The 19,410-nt window shown below is 55.5% G+C and overlaps 4 protein-coding genes across 4 annotated transcripts; 3 read left to right on the top strand and 1 right to left on the bottom strand.

Annotated features, from left to right (window-relative positions):
* Positions 1–3,015: 3,015 nt before the first annotated feature.
* On the top strand, positions 3,016–6,074 carry BDW47DRAFT_110941 (acetate--CoA ligase; the record flags this gene model as incomplete). Its single annotated transcript, XM_024813838.1, has 7 exons — positions 3,016–3,317; positions 3,566–3,726; positions 3,782–5,026; positions 5,095–5,355; positions 5,407–5,536; positions 5,600–5,874; positions 5,930–6,074. Coding segments are annotated over exons 2-7 (2,009 nt in total), but the record flags the coding sequence as incomplete, so codon positions are not given.
* A 939-nt stretch (positions 6,075–7,013) lies between these two features.
* BDW47DRAFT_110937 (nucleoporin family protein) lies at positions 7,014–14,557 on the top strand. The gene is made up of 3 exons (XM_024813837.1): positions 7,014–7,530; positions 8,303–12,165; positions 12,405–14,557. Exons 1-3 carry the CDS (start codon positions 7,437–7,439, stop codon positions 14,379–14,381), a joined length of 5,934 nt encoding a protein of 1,977 aa, XP_024669110.1. The 5' UTR covers positions 7,014–7,436; the 3' UTR covers positions 14,382–14,557.
* A 257-nt stretch (positions 14,558–14,814) lies between these two features.
* On the top strand, positions 14,815–16,861 carry BDW47DRAFT_119787 (putative MFS transporter; the record flags this gene model as incomplete). Its single annotated transcript, XM_024815398.1, has 3 exons — positions 14,815–15,827; positions 15,908–16,527; positions 16,833–16,861. The coding sequence occupies 3 exons, from the start codon at positions 14,815–14,817 to the stop codon at positions 16,859–16,861; spliced, it is 1,662 nt and encodes a 553-aa protein (XP_024669109.1).
* A 507-nt stretch (positions 16,862–17,368) lies between these two features.
* On the bottom strand, positions 17,369–19,408 carry BDW47DRAFT_110932 (NADH-quinone oxidoreductase subunit NuoF). Its single transcript, XM_024813836.1, has 3 exons — positions 19,075–19,408; positions 18,874–18,945; positions 17,369–18,781 (listed from the first exon to the last, which is right to left on the bottom strand). Exons 1-3 carry the CDS (start codon positions 19,324–19,326, stop codon positions 17,621–17,623), a joined length of 1,485 nt encoding a protein of 494 aa, XP_024669108.1. The 5' UTR covers positions 19,327–19,408; the 3' UTR covers positions 17,369–17,620.
* Positions 19,409–19,410: the final 2 nt, after the last annotated feature.

Raw genomic sequence — 19,410 nt, 5'->3', positions numbered from 1 at the left:
GTAGAGCGATGCACGCAATCAGCTAACCTTAGCTGACATGCGGTGTTTTCTCACACGAATAATATTTTTGACTCGTCACGTTTATTGCTTGCAATCTTGCAACTACTCGCAACATCTCTGTCACAAAGAATCACCACACGGCCACAAAGATATCCAAACACTCTTGCGCTTCGTGAGTACCTAATCTTTCATAGCATCTTATATTGCGACAATGTCCATAGTCACAGGATCATTGATTTCGTGAATCTTTTGGACCATTTTCATAGGTCCTCCCAGATAGGACTATTCCAAGCACTCGTAGGTAGGTAGTTGAGACAGGTTAAGTCCTATATATCCAAGAAGGCCCTGGCATTTGCATATGCCATTACTACAACAAGTCACAAGAAGAGCGAGCGGCCCACCAACCAATAAGCCAAACTGCGCCGAAGACAGATAAGTTAGAGTCTAGCCAGGAACCGCAGTCAAGACATATAGCGATCGGCAGGTTGCATTCACACCACAGTACACTAGATAAAATATCGAAGTCGGAAACAGGGGGGTATGTTTAGTCTGATGCATGTACCTTTGACAGGTTAGTATGGTTGTTCGGGGAGATATATACTGTACCTATTTTGTTAGTAGTTGTAGGACCTAGTAAGGTAAAAAGACTAACTTAAGCTACTGCTAGACTAACAGTTAAATCATCCTCCGGTTGGTTAGTATAGGCTGGGATAGTAGGTGGTTATCGTGATTGCGAGCTGGGTGCCCCTGCAGGGGAGGATCATGTGAACATGGTATACCGAGTGGGATTCCGGTTGGTTCTTTTCTAGTGTACGGGGGATATATGATTATATCATATTATATTATCATATATTCTACCCCTTAAGCTATAGGTAGAATGCTATCAAGGCTGATATCAGTAATATACCTGATCTTATACGATGTACGGAGTAGTATAGTAGTAGTAGTGGTACTATGGAGTATAGTGGTAGTACCATATGGTCCAGCCACCGGATAACACATAGTATGACCATGGGTTAAATAACCTCGGAGTAACATTCCAACAAAAATAGTCCATTCACCCGTAGTTAACCGTCCTCTACCCCGGCTTGAAACCCCATGGCTTATCGAAGCATACCGAATCCTCATAATCAATGATCCACGAGCCATGCCATGCTTTTTCGAAGACCGGACGATAATCGCCGACAGGCCCACATGCTCCCTCCCTCCCTCCTGACCAAGAAATCTCCAAGAGAATGCCGATTTTTTCCCGACCTCGTGGGTTGAGTCTAGCCGATCATGGTGGGGGGAGGGAAGCCTTGGCCTGGGAGTTAGCTTGGGGGGAAAGTGGAGTGTGGATTATTCTATTGGTTTTAGTTTGGAGGGTGTTTTCGTGTCGGAACCGTAGACCACTTTTCTTGATTACTACCACTGCTATTAATGGTGATGGTGAAGTGTGATCTAGTGATCGACCGTAAGATATCTGTCTTACTCTTACCATCTGTAGTCATGATATCATCGGTTTTCTCTTCTGGGGGATTTCGATGTGAGGTGGAATCTCTGGATGTGTTGTTGGAGGGATAATAGTGCGAATATATCTTGGATCATCTCAACTATGGTATAAGCTTTAGTAGTGCATCCCCAGACACAATGAATCATTGTTTCAGTATCCCGAGACCATCATGTGCCTAGGTATGTAGTCAAACATGACAAACACGTGGCACGGGAGGAATCCTTGCAGCCGCCAGAAATCCAAGGCCGATGGGAAATTGAACTACGACGTCGGTGCACCGGTGGCAAGGATTAGTGGCCATTTAGGCTCGAACCGCATCATCTACCCCTCACCCTATTTTGGAATCAATCGCCAGGACCTGCTAGTATAGTAAGGCAGACGAGTCTGTTCGTTTAGTAGTAGTAGTAGTAGTAGTAGTAGTAGTAGTAGTAGTAGCAGAGATTAGAGAGGCTGACTTCCGCAAGCGGTACGAGGTCTGATTGATTCCTACCTTGCCCTCGTCTTCATACTGTAGTAGTACTGTAGTAGTACTGTAGTAGTACTGTAGTAGTACTAGACCCCACTATGGACTTACGAACGAAGGATCATTGCCCAGACTCATAAACTTCCGTTGGTCCCTTCTCCCCGCATTGACATACCGGGCAACAGGGGAAAACCAAAGTTACACTCCACTGTGTAAGCTTGGCTGACGATGATTCTTTTCCCATTCATGTTTTTCGTAATACTAAACTTTAGATGGTTTCAGCGGGGTAGCAGGACCCGGGGGGATAGGCTCCGGAATGATTTCTTTGTCTGTTTGTCTGGAGAGACCGAGTTTTCCCAGAGAGAATTCCTTTCCCCAGCCCCGAAGGCGAACGGGATAGTTTGGTACCGGGGGGGCGTATGCTGTCTCCAGTCTTGGCTGATGGTAAGCCGAACCAGAGAGGGTAAGATCCTGGTAGGAGTGTGGAGGATGGCGTAGAGAGGGTATTGTAACGGTACTATGATGCAGGTGCAGTTGGTTTCCCCGGAGCAACGGAAAGTCGAGAGCCTGGCCTAAGGCCTCTCCCAGGCTCCCAGGCTCACTCCCCGCATGGCCGAGGCGTTGAGACACTAGAGGGGATGTGGTTAGTCTGTACTTACTTGAGTAGAGTAGTCGTAGTACTATACAGGTTGTACCTGGGATTGTTACGTTCTTCTATGACTATGTCCTCATTGTATTGATGGTGATATATATACTCAGGCTCATATTGGTACTTCTATTTCTATGTGGATCAAAAAGTGTATATTATATCTGAGATGAAACCTGTACACGATCGACGTGAATGGACAGATGGAGCTTCGGCTAAGGATGATTAGAGTGGCTGATACAGTCTACTCTACATGGGTATTCTGTATCTATAGGATACTATTACTACTACTGGACATGGGATGATGTAGACGAACGGGTACGCGGAAGAAGCAGACCGAGTGGAGGAGTGAATTCCTTTCCTTTCTCAGTTAGTCGCTCTCCATTAATTATTATTCTGGAATTAATTCTTTAATTTCAATTCAACAGGGTCGACATCCACCTCAACATTTACTATTTTATTATTCTTCTGCTTTCATTTTATTGAGTTTCTAAATTATTATTCTCTGTATATCGGTTGAACTGTTCGTTAAATAAATATCCTGGTACCTCCCCCTCCTCCCCTCCTCCCCTCCTCCATTTTCTTCCTTTCCGTTTGCAACTTTCCCTCTTCCTCTTCCCCTCTTCATCCTACTCTACTCTACCACTTTCTCTCTCTCTCTCTATCTCTCCTCTCCCCTCTCTTCTTTACATCCCTCTAGTTTCTCCCCCCTATAGGTATGTCAAATGCAGCTCCCTGCATCAATCCCTGCACTCGGCCGCGGATGGTGTCGCAATAGTACCTGAACATCACCCCTCCACTACCCCACCCCACCTGGCGGCGGCCAACACCGGCTGCGTTCGCTATCCCTGACGCCCAGCTCCTCCTTCTTTGTTATCTGGCTTTCCCATTCGCGCTTGCGGTCTCCTTTCCCACCGAATCCAAAACCTCGAATTGAAATCTAACCCGGTGGTTGTCCCCGCAGAATTCCTCTTTCTCTCTTCCGCCATCCTCCCATCCGCCATCAGTCAACTCAAACCAATCTTCCCATCTTCCTCGTTCTCCTCTCGTCAATCCCAGCGTCAGTTCTGTTAGAAGCTGCTCATCATGTCGGACGGCAACGTCATGCCCCCCAAGCCCGCCGTGGTAAGCTCTTCCCTCCGTCCCCCACTAAAGTCTCGGCCCAGCTGACAATCTCCAGGTGCCGGAAGCTCACGAAGTCGACACTTTCCATGTCCCCAAAGCATTCCATGACAAGCACCCTACGGGGACGCATGTCAAGAATCTCGATGAGTACAAGGCCATGTACGAGGAGTCCATCCGCGACCCCCAGACCTTCTGGGCCCGCATGGCCCGCGAGAACCTGACCTTCTACCGCGACTTCCAAACCACCATGATGGGCTCCCTCGAGAACGGCGACGTCGCCTGGTTCCCCGAGGGCCGCCTGAACGCCTCCTACAACTGTGTCGACCGACATGCCCTGAAGAACCCCAACAAGGTCGCCATCATCTACGAGGCCGACGAGCCCAGCGAGGGCCGTACTATCACCTACGGCGAGCTGCTGCGTGAGGTCTCGCGCGTCGCCTGGACCCTGAAGCAGCGTGGTGTCAAGAAGGGTGACACCGTCGCCATCTACCTTCCCATGATCCCCGAGGCTCTCATCGCCTTCCTGGCCTGCTCTCGTATCGGCGCCGTCCACTCCGTCGTCTTCGCCGGTTTCTCCTCCGACTCCCTGCGCGACCGCGTCATCGACGCCGACTCCAAGGTCATCATCACCAGCGACGAGGGCAAGCGTGGCGGCAAGGTCATCGGCACCAAGCGCATCGTCGACGAGGCCCTGAAGCAGTGCCCCAACGTCCACAGCGTCCTCGTCTACCAGCGCACCGGCGCCGAGGTCCCCTGGACCAACGGCCGCGACTTCTGGTGGCACGAGGAGGTCGAGAAGTACCCCAACTACTTCGCCCCCGAGCCCGTCACCTCCGAAGACCCTCTCTTCCTCCTCTACACCTCCGGCTCCACCGGAAAGCCCAAGGGCGTCATGCACACCACTGCCGGCTACCTGCTGGGCGCCGCTATGACCGGCAAGTACGTCTTCGACATCCACGACGACGACCGCTTCTTCTGCGGCGGTGACGTCGGCTGGATTACCGGCCACACCTACGTCGTCTACGCGCCTCTGCTCCTGGGATGCTCCACCGTCGTCTTCGAGAGTACCCCCGCCTACCCCGACTTCTCCCGCTACTGGGACGTGATCGACAAGTACCAGGTCACCCAATTCTACGTTGCCCCCACCGCCCTGCGTCTGCTGAAGCGCGCCGGCGACGAGCACATCCACCACCAGATGGCCCATCTGCGTATCCTGGGCTCCGTTGGTGAGCCCATCGCCGCCGAGGTGTGGAAGTGGTACTTCGAGAAGGTTGGCAAGGAGGAGGCCCACGTTTGTGACGTGAGTTTTTTACCCCACTAATCAAAGAGTCAAACCCAAAATCAATTCATACTGATTTTTTTCTACAGACCTACTGGCAAACCGAGACCGGCTCGAACGTCATCACGCCCCTGGGTGGTATAACTCCCACCAAGCCCGGAAGCGCCTCGCTGCCCTTCTTCGGCATCGAGCCCGCCATCATCGACCCCGTCTCGGGCGAGGAGATCTCGGGCAACGACGTCGAAGGTGTGTTGGCCTTCAAGCAGCCGTGGCCCAGCATGGCCCGCACCGTGTGGGGCGCCCACAAGCGCTACATGGATACCTACCTGAACGTGTACAAGGGCTACTACGTATGTTGATCTCCTCTTCATTCTAAATTCTGTTATGCTAATATGTGATAGTTCACGGGAGATGGTGCCGGCCGTGACCACGAGGGATACTACTGGATCCGTGGCCGTGTTGACGATGTCGTCAACGTGTCCGGTCACCGTCTGTCGACCGCCGAGATCGAGGCCGCTCTTCTGGAACACCGTACGTTTACCTACCCGATGGTGCCCCGTTCATCCCTAGGCTTCTGACTAACTTTTCGTGCAGACATGGTTGCCGAAGCCGCCGTGGTCGGTGTCGCCGACGAGCTGACCGGCCAGACCGTCAATGCCTTTGTCTCCCTTAAGGAGGGCAATGAGACGAGCGAGCAGGTGCGCAAAGATCTGGTCATGCAGGTGCGCAAGTCGATCGGTCCCTTCGCCGCGCCCAAGGCCGTCTTCACAGTCGACGATCTTCCCAAGACCCGCAGTGGCAAGATCATGCGCCGGATCCTGCGCAAGATCCTGAGCGGAGAGGAGGACAGCCTGGGTGATATCACCACGGTAAGCATCTACCCATTCTCGTCCTTTCGGTGGACCTGGCTAACACGGTTCCCAGCTGTCGGACCCTTCGGTGGTTGCGAAGATCATCAGCACGGTCCACGAGGCCCGTGGTAAATAAACGGTATGGGACGAAACCTACCTGATCCACGACAACTCCGAAACGAGAAAGAAAAAAAACAAAAAAAAAAAAAAACAAAAAAACAAAGATCGAAAACGATACAAAAGAAAAAACACAAGAAAACCAAGAAACTACCTGATGAAACGATGCGACTTTCATGCGTTGGCTGGATACCTGCAGGTCTGCTTAATTGTTTTGTGATTCCCGTGTCTTGCGATGTTGAGAAGCGATTTCCTTTTGGCTGCGCCGTATTCAACCGTTGAATCTATATATATTTCTTACTGTTCGTCTGGACCACTTGGAGTAGAGGGGTAGCGTACAAGACTTGAGACTGTACTCCGTAGATAAGTGGCAGTCCGAGTGATGACACATTCCATGTGACCTTGTGGCAGTCAAAGTTAAGAGACTCGGCTGCAAATATACGGTGCCACAACCGCATCTATAAAATCAGATTCTTTGTGCCACTGTCCTCAATCATGTAAAGCTGAGTACTTTGACTACTGGTACTTCCGAGGCAGAGACATCCAATCCATGTATCCGGTCGTCTCCACTCCTTCCGAGCTGCCGATGACTAATCCATGCATGAAGTGTTTCTTTCCACCCTTATCAGCCTCGACAGGTGAAAGGTGGTCGTTGATCCTGCAGCTGGCTGTTCACAAGGCTGTCTGTGATTGAGTAACCTTAAGACTGTGAGTCAACCCAATGCGACCAGGCTGTTCGTGGAGCAGTCAACTCCGGCTCTCATTTTCAGGCACCAATCCCATCCACGTGATGAGCCGGAACCAGAGCTGGTAATTGATCGGTAAGAGTGCTGTTTCTCCATGGTGTATTTTACTGCCAAATGGTGCCTCCCCACCAAGAAGATGGTGTATGAATGGTAACAGAATGTAACCTGGCCGTTGAGAGCAGGCCTTACCTAAGCGCCAAGACCGGAGTCTCTTGCCAACCTAACACAGCTTCTTTTTCCTCACCGTCGCGCGTCTCTTCCCTTCTTTCTCTTTTCTCTCTCTTTTGAACCCTCTCCCAACCTCTCCTTTCATCGGTCGCCCGTCTTGCTTCCCCTTCTCTTTTTCGCCACATCTTTGTGGGTCCTTGTTGCACATCTTGTGCTTTGACAAGTGGTTTACGATCTGTCGTTGGGTGTGGTCTCTTGTTTTTTCACCAGGAGGCCCAAAGCAGCCGACAACCCCATTGTCTTTTTCTCACTTCCCTTTCACGGTCTGCTTTGCTGGTCCGCGCGTCGAGACTTCTCGCCGAATCTGAGACCCTCTTACAACCGAGGTCAGGTCCTCGCGGCTGGCGCATAACGATCGATCTTTTCGCATATCAAAAACGGTTTTGTATCTGGTGGTTTTCAATCCCTGTCACTGTTTGACCGCGGCCGTTTCCGACCACCGTCGAACGGATGAGCCCTTAAGTCGAGGCGACACCAAGAAGAAACATCATGTCGTTCGGATTCGGTGGATTCGGACAACAGAATACCCAGGGCTCCGGCTTTGGAACGGGTTCTGGCTTCGGAGGTACCAGCTCCGGTGGAGGTAGGTTTTGATCGTCCTTTTTTTCCCTTTATTGTGACCACCTCTCCTTGCCCTGTTCGTGAGGGGAAGGGGTCGGTTATTTTCTTCTTCTCTTTCTTCCGGTCTGTTCCTGGGAAACACGCCTCTGGTTCAGCAATCGGCACCTGGTGGCCCTCTCGACCTCGATCCGCATTCAACTCAAACCGACAGCAATCAATGTCAACAATCCCGCGGAGGCCGACACCGTGCCACTCAGTATCGCCAACAAGAGAAGGGATCGCAGCTTGAGAATCGTCTCTGACAGCATCTTTTCCCCCGTCATCTAGGCTTTGGATCCACTCCGTCCTTTGGCGCTAGCAGCTCTGGCAGCGGCCTGTTTGGAAATAACTCCAGTAGCTTTGGTTCCGGTGGAGGTACGTGCTCAACGACTTGAGTTCAACCAGCTTTGCGATCCTTTCTCTTTTTTCCTGTCGCTTGCGATCGGATTCCCACGGTCTTTGCTTCTACGCCCATCGATACGTGACGATCCCGCGCGCGCTTGGAGATTCGCCCCGTCGGTTTCCAGGAATGCCCGCGCAAGAAGAAAGAACATGTTTCATGTTCCTAAAACTGGATCGCTCCGACTATGGACGTGGAGAGAATACAGAAGAAGAATGCCAAAAACGCCGACCCATGGGATCCGTGTTCGAGGACGGAATCACTGCTCTTTATTTCTCCTTTTTCCTCTTGCATTTCGAGTCTCTGCACCACATGGATGTTTATCATTTTCTAACCAGATCTATCTTTTGACTAGGCTTTGGAGCAGGCGCGCAGAACCAATCGAACTCCATGTTTGGAGGCCAAAATCGGACCCCAGGGTTCGGTGCATCAACGAGTAGCAGCCCCTTTGGAAGCAGCACGGCTACTGCCGGCGGCGGTGGATTTGGTGCTGGCAGTGCTGGCAGTGGTGGCTTCGGAGCAGGAAACACTGGTGGGGCTTTTGGCGGCTCCGGAGGTGGAATGTTTGGTGCCAACAAGACTGGCACCGGTTTTGGCGGCGCAACTGGTACCGGCGGATTTGGCGCCGGCGCCAGCACCCCCGCCAGCACCGGTAGCGGCTTCGGAGGTGGTGGTGCGGGTTTTGGCGGCGCGACCGGTACCGCTTTCAACCAGGCGGTTCCTCCCTCGGAGGGTACCGGGGGGACCCCTTTCAGCCCCTTCACCGAGAAAGATGGCTCCTCGAGCGTGACCAACCACTACCAGAGCATCAGCTTCATGCAACCGTACAGCAAGTATTCCTTCGAGGAACTTCGAGTGGCCGATTACAGCCAGGGTCGCAGATTTGGGAACGGCAGTGGACAGGCCGGGGCCTTTGGAACCTCTGCCTTTGGCAGTAGTGCCGGGACGGGCTTTGGCCAGCAGCAGCCGTCCACCACAGGCTTTGGAAGCACTCCGTCGGCTTTCGGCGCGAGCACCAGCGCCCCATCCGGCTTTGGCCAGACCACCCAAACCGCTGGTGGCTTTGGATCGACTCCCTCCAACCCCTTGTTCGGGGCCAATAAGCCGGCCACGTCCCTGTTCGGAGGTGGAAGTACCGCAGCTCCTGCTCAACCCAGCGGAGGCCTGTTCGGCGGCGGCGCTGGTGCTACGGGGACGACCGGCGGGTTTGGAAACACGGGAACCACCGGTGGGTTTGGCGCCGGAGCCACAGGGGGCAGCTCGCTCTTTGGCGGTGCCAACCAACAACAGAACAAGCCTCTCTTTGGCGGTGGCGCCTCGACCGGCTCGACAGGAACCGGGCTGGGCGGCTTCGGGCAACAGAACACCGGCACTTCATCCTCCCTCTTTGGCGGCGGCGCAGCCTCGTCCTCTCCCTTTGGCGGCGGCCAGCAGCAGCAGCAGCCGCAGCAGACCGGAACGACGGGCTTTGGCGGGTTTGGGCAACAGAATCAGGCCCAGACCCAGGCCCAGCCACAGAACAAAGGCCTGTTCGGTGGCGGTGGTCTTGGCGCCGGCACCCAACAACCGTCGACCACCCCGAGCCTGTTCGGCGGCGGTGCTGGCTCGACGGGTTCCTCGCTCTTCGGACAGAATAACCAGCAGCCGCAGCAGCAGCAACAGCCGGCGGCGGGTAGCTCGCTCTTCGGCGGGGGCGCCAACCAGCAGTCTGGAACCAGCTCTCTCTTTGGCGGCGGAGCCCAACCGCAGCAGCCGGCTCAGAAGAGCCTTTTCGGCGGCGGCGCGGCGACGGGTACCAACACGGGTTTCGGGGGTGCTTTCGGAAGCACACCAAACCAACAGGCTGGAGCCGGTGGAGGCCTGTTCGGTGGGACTCAGCCTCAGCAGCAACAGAAGCCGAGTCTGTTCGGCGGCTCCACGGGCACTGGTGGCTCTCTTTTCGGCGGCTCCAGCGCGCCGGCTCAGAACACGGGGTCGTCCCTCTTCGGCAACCAGAGCCAACCTGCTCAAGCTGGTGGTGGCCTGGGCACCTCGAGCCTTTTCGGCAACACCCAGGCGCAGCCGCAGCAAGCGCAGCAACCCCAGCAGCCCGCGCCGGGCAGTTTGCAGGCCTCCATCCTGGACGCGAACCCGTACGGCAACCAGTCCATCTTCTCCGGGCTGCCCGCCCCCAGCGCACAGAGCCCGGGCCCGTTGGCGACGCCGCTCTCCTCGACCAACAAGCAGAAACAGCGGACCCCCTTGCCCGTGCACAAGATCACCCCGAGCGCGGCCAACCGCCTCATCACCCCGCCCAAACGCCAAGGCTACGGGTTCAGCTACTCCACCTACGGATCCCCCTCCAGCAACGCCAGTACCCCCAATGGCCTCGGCAGTGGTCTGCTGGCCGCCAACAGCATGCGCGGAAGCCTGGGCGGCAGTATGGGACGCGGCAGTTTCAGCAAGAGCTTCTCAACGAGCAATCTGCGCAAGACCTTCGATCCGGAGACCGATAGTGTTCTGTCGCCCGGGGCGCTTTCCAGCGGTCCTTCCCGTCTGCCGAGTGGGAACTTGAAGCGTCTGACCATTGACCGCAGCTTGCGTAATGACCTCTTCTCGCGCCCCGCCAGCACCTCGACCGCGCCCATCACCAACGGTGACGAATCCATCGCGCCGGGCGACAAGATGAAGAAGAAGGTCAGCTTCGAGGCTCCGTCTCCTTCGGACACGGCGAGCGATTCCGAGATCGTGCCGATTCAAGCGTCCAGTTCCGAGCCCACCCCTGAGGAGTTGGGTTTCTTGCGCTCGATCCGCAAAAGCGGCACCATCAACGGCATCAGCAACATCAACGGCGCCAAGCAGACCCCGGACAGTGTGATTCGTCCCGACATCGAACCCCTCCGCACGGATCTTGCCTCGGTGCCCGAAGATGCCGAACAGGCGGCGTCTGCGGACGGTCCCACCCGACTGGCCTTTATCCCTAGTGGTGACCCCAAGCCCGGCGACTATTGGATGAAGCCCTCGCGGGCCGAGATCGCCAAGATGCCCCGGGACCAGCAGAAGCGGATGGTAGGACTGACGGTGGGTCGCGAGCGATGTGGGCAGGTGACCTTCGACGAGCCCGTCGACCTGACGACCATCGATCTGGACCAGATCTTCGGCGGCCTGGTGGAGATTGGCGTGCGCAAGATCACCGTGTATCCTGACGAGTCGATGAAACCCCAGAGGGGCAAAGGCCTGAACGTGCCGTCCACCCTCCGCATCGAGAATTCGTGGCCGCGCGGCCGCGACAAGAAGGCGCCCTCTCCGGTGACCAGTGGTCCCCTCTTCGACAAACACATCGACCGACTGCGTAAAGTGCACAACGCCGAATTCGTTGACTACGAGATGGAAAAGGGCACTTGGGTGTTCCGCGTCCCTCACTTCACGACCTATGGCCTGGACTATGACAGCGATGAAGACGAAGAAGGTGAGGGCCTTGACCAAAGCACTTTGAGTGCTGCTCCTGACACACCGACTCCGAAGGCTCAATCCCCGTTTGCCAACACCGTGGGCTCGGAGCAGACCACCTTCTCCACTGACGACTCCTTCGTCGGGTCGATCGCCGGCGTCGAGGACGACACATTCGACTTCAAGAAGCGGAAGCTGGTCCCCGGCGCGTTCGGCAATCAGGCCATGGAGGTGATGGCCGACGAGCGGTCTTTTTCGGAGGAGGGCACCGAGTCTTTTTTAGGGGACGGCTCCACGGGTTCAACAACTGAGCAGGATGGCGACGACGACGTCACCGAGAGCCAGCAGTCTGGCGATTCAGAAGTTGAATTGGACGATGGCGAGGAAATGGAGATGGCAGGCACCTTTCCCGACCTACGTCCCACCGTGGAGCGCGACGATATCACCAACAGCGCCGACAGTTTCTACGAGCACTCGCAGCCGTCCTTGAAACCCTGGAACACGCCCCCCAAGACCCGGCTCGACCTGACTGGCGACTGGGCCGAGCATTTGCAACGCACCATCAGTCCTCGGAAGCAGGACCGCGCTGCCTTGCGCGAGATCCAGGCCAACGCATTCAATGACCGGCCGTTGCAGGATGACACACCCAAGGGTTCCGATGCCGATGCGCGGCAGCAGAAGGGCTTTGCGACCAGTATTGATTTGATGAACTCTTTGTTTCAGCAGCCCCGGAAACAAACGGCCCCGTCTCCGTTGAAGCCGCCGAGTGCTGGCCCTAAAGGCTTTGAGGTTTGACTCCCTTTTAATTGTTGTTATTTGTTTTTTACCCAGTCACGCGGTTTTTACCCCGTTACATTGTTCCCCCCCCCTGTTGTACCTAGCTATCCTTTTTAGTCTCTTTCTATCTGTTTTCTTTCTTTCATCCTTCCTTCTTCTTCATCCATATTTCTCTTCATCCATCTTTCCCTTTACCTAGGTAGTTGAACTTAATGAACACGAACTAATCATCCTTCCTACCTTCCGTCTAGTGGCCCTACAACAAACGACCCAAAACTTATGCTGGCGAGTCTAATGAACTGAGCGGAGACGACCTGGCTTTTCATCATTCGTTCAAACCCCGCTGGGGCCCGGTGGATTCGATGATTTGTGTTAAAAGTGGGTGGGGCGGTGTCCAGTCAGGGGATGACCGGTGGAAGTCCAAGTTATCGGTGACAAGTGAGGAGAGAGAGATCGTTCTGCTGGAATTCCATCCGCGAGGGGACGTGAACACGATGATCGACGTGCAACGGCAACAGTCGGCCATCCGCCGCGTGGATGGGATGCCCTTGGCTCGTCTGACCAGCCCCAACTTCCAGCAGTTCGCCCAGGCGGCAGCCACCCAACCGGACCAAGAGCGATTGATCTGGCAGTTGGCGAACGTTCTGTTCAACGACGATATCGAAGACGACATCTCCGCGGCCGTGCCACCTCAGGTCCGGCCAAAGTTTCTTCCCCGCATCAAAAAAGACCGACTCAGCCGCCTGCTCGAGGGGATCATCCGCGAGAAGCACGCTCGCGTCCTGGGCAAGGCGGGGTCGGCCGAAGAGCAGGCTGTGTACCTACTCTGCTCGCACCGGGTGGACGAGGCGTGTAACGTCCTGATGACCAGCCAGAACCTCCACCTGGCGACGTTAGTCGCACAGATCGGCCGCGACCGGACGACGCGCGCCGACATGGCACAGCAGGTGGAAATGTGGCGGCAGCACAACGTCTCCTCCGAAATGACCGAGCCCATGCGGGCCCTCTACGAACTGTTGGCCGGCAACGCACTCCGCAGCGAGGGCAAGTCCGGCGGAGCCCTGGAGGACCGTTCCTCGTCGTTTTCCATCACGGAGCGGTTCGAGCTGGATTGGTTCGAGGCGTTCGGCCTGCGCCTGTGGTACAGCATCACCGAGGACGAGCCGATCGAGGCCGCGGTGTCCAGTTACATGCAGGACTTGACCAGCGGCGAGGAGACCGCCTTCCCCTACCCGCCCAACCAGACGCGCGCGGGCCGGGAATCTCCCCTGTGGGTTCTTCTCAAGCTCTACGCTGGCACCATCGGCGCGGCCCCGGGTCTGCCGGTGCAGGAGTTCCCCGCCGCCTTGATGCCCGAATGCGTGGGCGGCGACGCACTCTCCAGTGGCCTGTCTTTCCCGCTGTACCACCTGCTGTCGGCGACAGTGGGCCCGCACGACCGGTTCCTGGTCAATCCCGAGCAGGCGGATCGACTAGTCCGGGACTTCGCATGGGAGCTCAGCTGCGCGGGCGAGCTGCAGCGGGCGGTGTTTGTTTTGCTGCACCTGTCCCGCCCGATGGACCGGGAGCGCGGCGTGCGCGAGCTCTTGGCCCGCTTTGCCCCCCGGCTGCCCGAACCGGTCACGACCGCCGGGATTTCGGATTCCGCATGGGACGGTTTGACCAAGGAGCTCCATGTCCCCGAGGCGTGGCTCTGGGAGGCCAAGGCGCTGTCGGCACGAGACCAGGGCGACGCCGCCGGTGAGGTGGACTACCTGGTGCGGGCGAAAAACTGGACCGACGCCCACGCCACCTTCTGCCGGATCGTGGGCCCAACCGCCGTGATCGAGCAAGACTACGCGACTCTGGAACGACTGATCTCAGGCTTCGGCGACGGACCCGAGAGCCAGGTACCCGGCTGGGCGCGCGGCGGCGGCGTCTACGAAGACTTTTTGCGACTGGTGACGGCGCGCGGCGGCGCCCGCGAGCGCTCGCGGTTGCATCGACTGGTGCAGGCCTTGGGTGCGATGGCCGAACGCATGCAGGGGACGGGCGTGGAAGGATTGGAGGAGCGTGTGGCTTTCAAAGAGATGAGCCGACTGGTGGCGCAGTGGACGGCCCACGACGAGACGGCGGCGGATCTCAGCTCAGCGGTGTTGCGGCTGCCCTTGACGGGTGATGCGCGCCTTGTGCAGACGGCCGAGATGAGCCGACGGTACTTTGGAGCGATCATGGCTGGGGCTTATTGATGGGGATGAGAATGATGGATGATGTATGGATTGGTGGGATATTATGGGACTGGGACTCTTGTGTGTTTATTTCTTCTTTTCTTCTTGCTCTCTGTATTCTTGCACTAGACGACGACCCAGAGTGTATGCTATGTACGCTATTGACTTCTCCCCTTAAGGGAGGCTTTTCTCTTGACTGTTACTTTAATTTAAGCCGTGAGCCTTTACTGTCTTCTTCTGTATTGACCAAGGTAGACTGCTGTGTTGCGCTGTGCTATGCTATGCTATGTCTATAGACTCAACCGGTTCCGGCCCGTTTCCGGGAGTTTGTTATTCTTTCCTTTCCTCAGGCCTTCTCCTTCTCTTCTCTTCTCTTCTCCTCTTCTCCTCTTCTCCTGCTCTCTCCTTCTTACCGAGTATAGGCCATCATCCTATCTCCATCACCACCACCACCATGACAGCAGACACCCCATCCACCCTCGAGGCCCAGCCCCAGGGCCAATCTCCCCCCTCGACAGCCTACTCAGCCTTCACCACCTCCCAAAAACGCTTCATAATAACCATGATCAGCCTCGCCTCGCTCTTCTCCCCCCTCTCGGGCCAAATCTACTACCCCGTCATGCCCACCCTCGTCCAAAACTACCACCTCACCCCCGCCCTAATCAACCTAACCATAACAACCTACATGATCCTTCAAGGCCTAGCCCCAAGCTTCATGGGCACCTTCGCCGACTCCGGCGGCCGGCGCCCAGCCTACATCGTCGCCTTCACAATCTACACCGCAGCGAACATCGGCCTCGCCCTGCAGAACAGCTACCCCGCGCTCATGATCCTCCGCTGTATCCAGAGCGCGGGAAGCAGCGGGACCATCGCGTTTGGGTATGGCGTTATTGCGGATATTGCGACTCCGGCGGAGAGAGGACACTATATTGGGCCTATGGCGGCGGGGGTGATGATTGCGCCTGCTATTGGGCCCGTTGTGGGCGGGCTGTTGAGTAGGTATCTTGGGTGGAGGGCGGTGTTTTGGTTTTTGGTCGTTGTCAGTGGTGGGTATCTTGTGGTTTTTGTGCTTGTTGTGCCGGAGACCGGGAGGGTTGTTGTTGGGGATGGGAGGGAGCCGCCGGCGGAGTGGTGGAGGATGTCGGTTTGGCAGTGGGTTACTGCGCGGAGACGACGACGACGACGACGACGACGACGACCTTCTTCTGGGGGAGGCATGGTTGAGGGAGGTGGAGGAGGAGGAGGGGGAAGGCCTGGAACGACCCGTGGAGATGACCGCCATCGGCGTAAACTGGCGTTTCCGAATCCGTTGCCGGCGTTTGCGATTCTGCTGGAGATGGACGCTTTGATTATCATATCGTTTGTTGGGCTGGCGATGCTGGCTAATGTTGCTTTGTTGACGAGTACGCCGACGTTGTTTGGGAAGCTGTATGGACTGAATGTCTTGCAGATTGGGCTGTGTTTTCTGTATGTCCCTCCTAATCGCCCTATCCTCTGGGGGGGAAAACAAAGAAAGAAAGGAAGAAATAATACTGACTAAACGACAGGCCCCTCGGCGTCGGCGCCTGCATTGGCGCCATCCTCAATGGCAAACTCCTCGACTTCAACTACCGCCGCACCGCGCACCGCCTGGGCATAACCGTGGACCGCAAGAAAGGCGAAGACCTACGACGCTTCCCCATCGAGCAAACCAGACTCCAAACCTTCTTCCCCATCATGGCACTCGCCACGCTGACCTTCCTCCCCTACGGCTGGGTCCTACAGCAGCGCGCACACCTGGCCGTCCCACTCATCCTACAGTTCATAATGGGCTTCTCCTTCATAGCGGCCCTCAACACGCTCAACACCCTCCTCGTCGACCTCTTCCCTGATCGCGCCGCCACAGCCAGCGCAGCCTGTAATCTAGTCCGGTGCTGGCTCGGCGCCGTCGGTGCAGCCGTCATCGACTACATGTTGAACGGTATGGGCTGGGGATGGTGCTTCACTTTCTTAGGACTGGTTCTTGCGGCAGGGTTGGGTTTGATGTGGGTTGAGTATAAACGAGGCATGGGATGGCGGGAGAAGAGATTTCTAAAGCGGAATCCTAATCCTCCTCCTGATAATATCCATCTGGACGATATTCATGGAGGGAGGGAGGGTTTGGTAGAGGATAATACGCATGGAGAGAGTAAGGAGGGCTCGAAAGAGGATAATCCCCACGGGGAGAGTAAAGAGGGGAGTCAGGAGGAGAAGACTGAGTGATCCTTTTTTTTAATTTATGTATTTATGGCCATGGGCTACGTTAAGACTACTGGGGTGATTACTGAGGGGGGTGGAAATATGGGATGCTGCATTGATACTTCCATTGCATGCGTTAGGTAATTAAGGACAGGGAAATGGTATTGTAGGTAGAAGAGATAGTCCACGAGGTCAGTCAGTCTTACTTGCATTGCATTGCATTAGGGGAATTGATTAGGGCACTGATATATGTAGTTAGAGTAGTATACGAGGTCAGTCAGTAGTCATTAATTACTAACTATTGACTGGCTTGCTATATGTTTGATGTAATGTGGTTTGTTATACTTTCTGCTTGCTTTCTAGCTACTACTCTAACTGCTAATTGACTGCCATCTACCTACTACATATCTACCTACCACCCACTCCATTCTTAAAACTCAAGACACTTGCAACAAGTAATCAATCATTAATACCTTTAACAGAGTATGTCAAGCCCCTGTCATCTGACATTATAGTATACTCTAACTCAAGCTACCCGTGATAGATAGATAGACAGATGGATGGATGGATGGATACATTATATCTAGGTTCCACTCGGGAAAGAGAAGCAAACATAAATACATGGATAGATACAGTATCAATGATTGTCTGTATATAATATATCGGAAGGTGTGTGAAATGGAAGAATATGATCTGGTCAATGTTTAGGATCGGTCTATATCAAGGAGGTATGTCAAACAGAGAAATGCCTAGTTCAAAGTTGGGTTTAAATTGGACTTGATGTAGACCTGAACTATAACTCTGTACATGGTAGATTCGATAATAACAATAACAACAGTAATAACAACAATAGCGTTGAAGAGAAGACGGTAAAAATAAAAGTCTTATCCAAAGAGTACAAAAATCAGTATCTCCCACTCTTACAATACCACCTAGACAAGTTTCATTTTCCAATTTTTAATTTTCCTCGAAGGCTGTAAATAAACGAACAAGTTTAAGAATAAAATGATGAATAAATAAAATAAGGAAAAAAAAAAATTAATTTACATCCCCGGCGAGATCAGCTTTCCCTCAGCACGAGCCTCCGGCTGCCATCCACCAGCGTAGGGACCGCCTTGACCGATCTCAGCCGAGTACTCACGGATACGGGCCTCGAGCTCGGGACGGAAGTGGCGGATCAGGCCCTGGATGGGCCAGGCGAAGGCCTCGCCCAGAGCGCAGATGGTGTGGCCCTCGACCTGCTTGGTCAGTTCCTGGAGCATGTCGATCTCGCGCTCGCGGGCGCGGCCGGTCTCGAGACGCTGCATCATCTGCATGGTCCACTTGCTGCCCTCGCGGCAGGGGGTGCACTGGCCGCAGGACTCGTGCTTGTAGAAGGTGGAGAGGCGGGAGATGGCGCGGACGATGTCGGTGGACTTGTCCATGACGACGACGGCGGCCGTGCCCAGACCGGTTTGGCTGTCCTTGAGGGCGTCGAAGTCCATAAGCTGGTCGTCGCAGACGGACTTGGGGATCACGGGCGTGGAGGAGCCGCCGGGGATGATGGCCTGCAGGTTGTCCCAGCCGCCGCGGACGCCACCGCAGTGCTTCTCGATCAGCTCGCGCAGCGGGATCGACATCTCCTCTTCGACCGTGCAGGGGTTGTTGACGTGGCCCGAGATGCAGAACAGCTTGGTGCCGGCGTTGCGCTCGCGGCCGAACTGCGAGAACCAGTTGGGTCCGCGGCGCATGATGGTCGGGGTGACGGCGACGGTCTCGACGTTGGTGACGGTGCTGGGGCAGCCGAAGAGACCGACCGCGGCGGGGAAGGGCGGCTTCAGGCGGGGCTTGCCGGCCTTGCCCTCGATCGACTCGATCAGCGAGGTTTCCTCACCGCAGATGTAGGCGCCCATGCCGCGGTGCACGTAGACGTCGAAGTCGTAGCCGGTTCCGCAGGCGTTCTTGCCGATGAGTCCGGCAGCGTAGGCCTCGTTGATGGCGCGCTGGAGCACCGTCGCCTCGTGGTAGAACTCGCCACGGATGTAGATGTAGGCCGCGTTGGCGTTCATGGCCCGTCCGACGACGAGACAGCCTTCGATCAGCTTCTGGGGATCCTTGCGCATGATCTCGCGGTCTTTGCACGTTCCGGGTTCGCCTTCGTCCGCGTTGACGACCAGATACCGGGGTCGGGGGTCCTTGTCCCAGTCTTTGAAGTTCATGAAGGACTACATTATTAGCATTCCTTATTATTTTTCTCCTATCTTTCCTTTCCCCGGTTTTTACCCCAAGGCATTGGAGGATGAAAAAGAGAACTCACATATTTCAAGCCTGACGGAAACCCAGCACCACCACGACCACGAAGACCGGAAGCCTTAATTTCGGAAATAAGCTGCAACAGACATCCTCATTAGCACACGCCTTCTCTCCCACATCGCTTGTCTCCCCCTCTCCTTCTTGCCTCCCAATCCCATTATCCCCCCACACAAAGCAACATCCCCGAGGTAAAAGAGATACCCACCCAATCATGCCCCTTCAACACAATATCCTTCGTCCGATGCCAATCCCCATACTTCATCGCAGACTTCAGATCCGCCCCATGGTGACCATAGAGGTTCGTGAAGATGCGGTCCTGGTCCTGCAGACCGCCATGGTGCCGGACGGGGGGAGCGTTGTCCTGAACGGTCGCGAAGGAGCGGGCGGCCGGCCGGCCCTGGACGCGGAGGGACCGGGAGAGGGTGGAGGGCGAGGGAGCCGCCGCTCGAGATATCATCTTGGGCGAGCTGTGTTGGGGCGGTGTTGGGTCCCAATTGGTGGTGTGGAGGGAGCGAAAAAGGGTGGTGGTAAAGGTGAAGAG

Source organism: Aspergillus candidus, assembly GCF_002847045.1.
Source record: "Aspergillus candidus strain CBS 102.13 unplaced genomic scaffold BDW47scaffold_51, whole genome shotgun sequence".
Classification (NCBI taxonomy): domain Eukaryota; kingdom Fungi; phylum Ascomycota; class Eurotiomycetes; order Eurotiales; family Aspergillaceae; genus Aspergillus; species Aspergillus candidus.
This window is presented reverse-complemented; position numbering and strand designations above follow the sequence as displayed.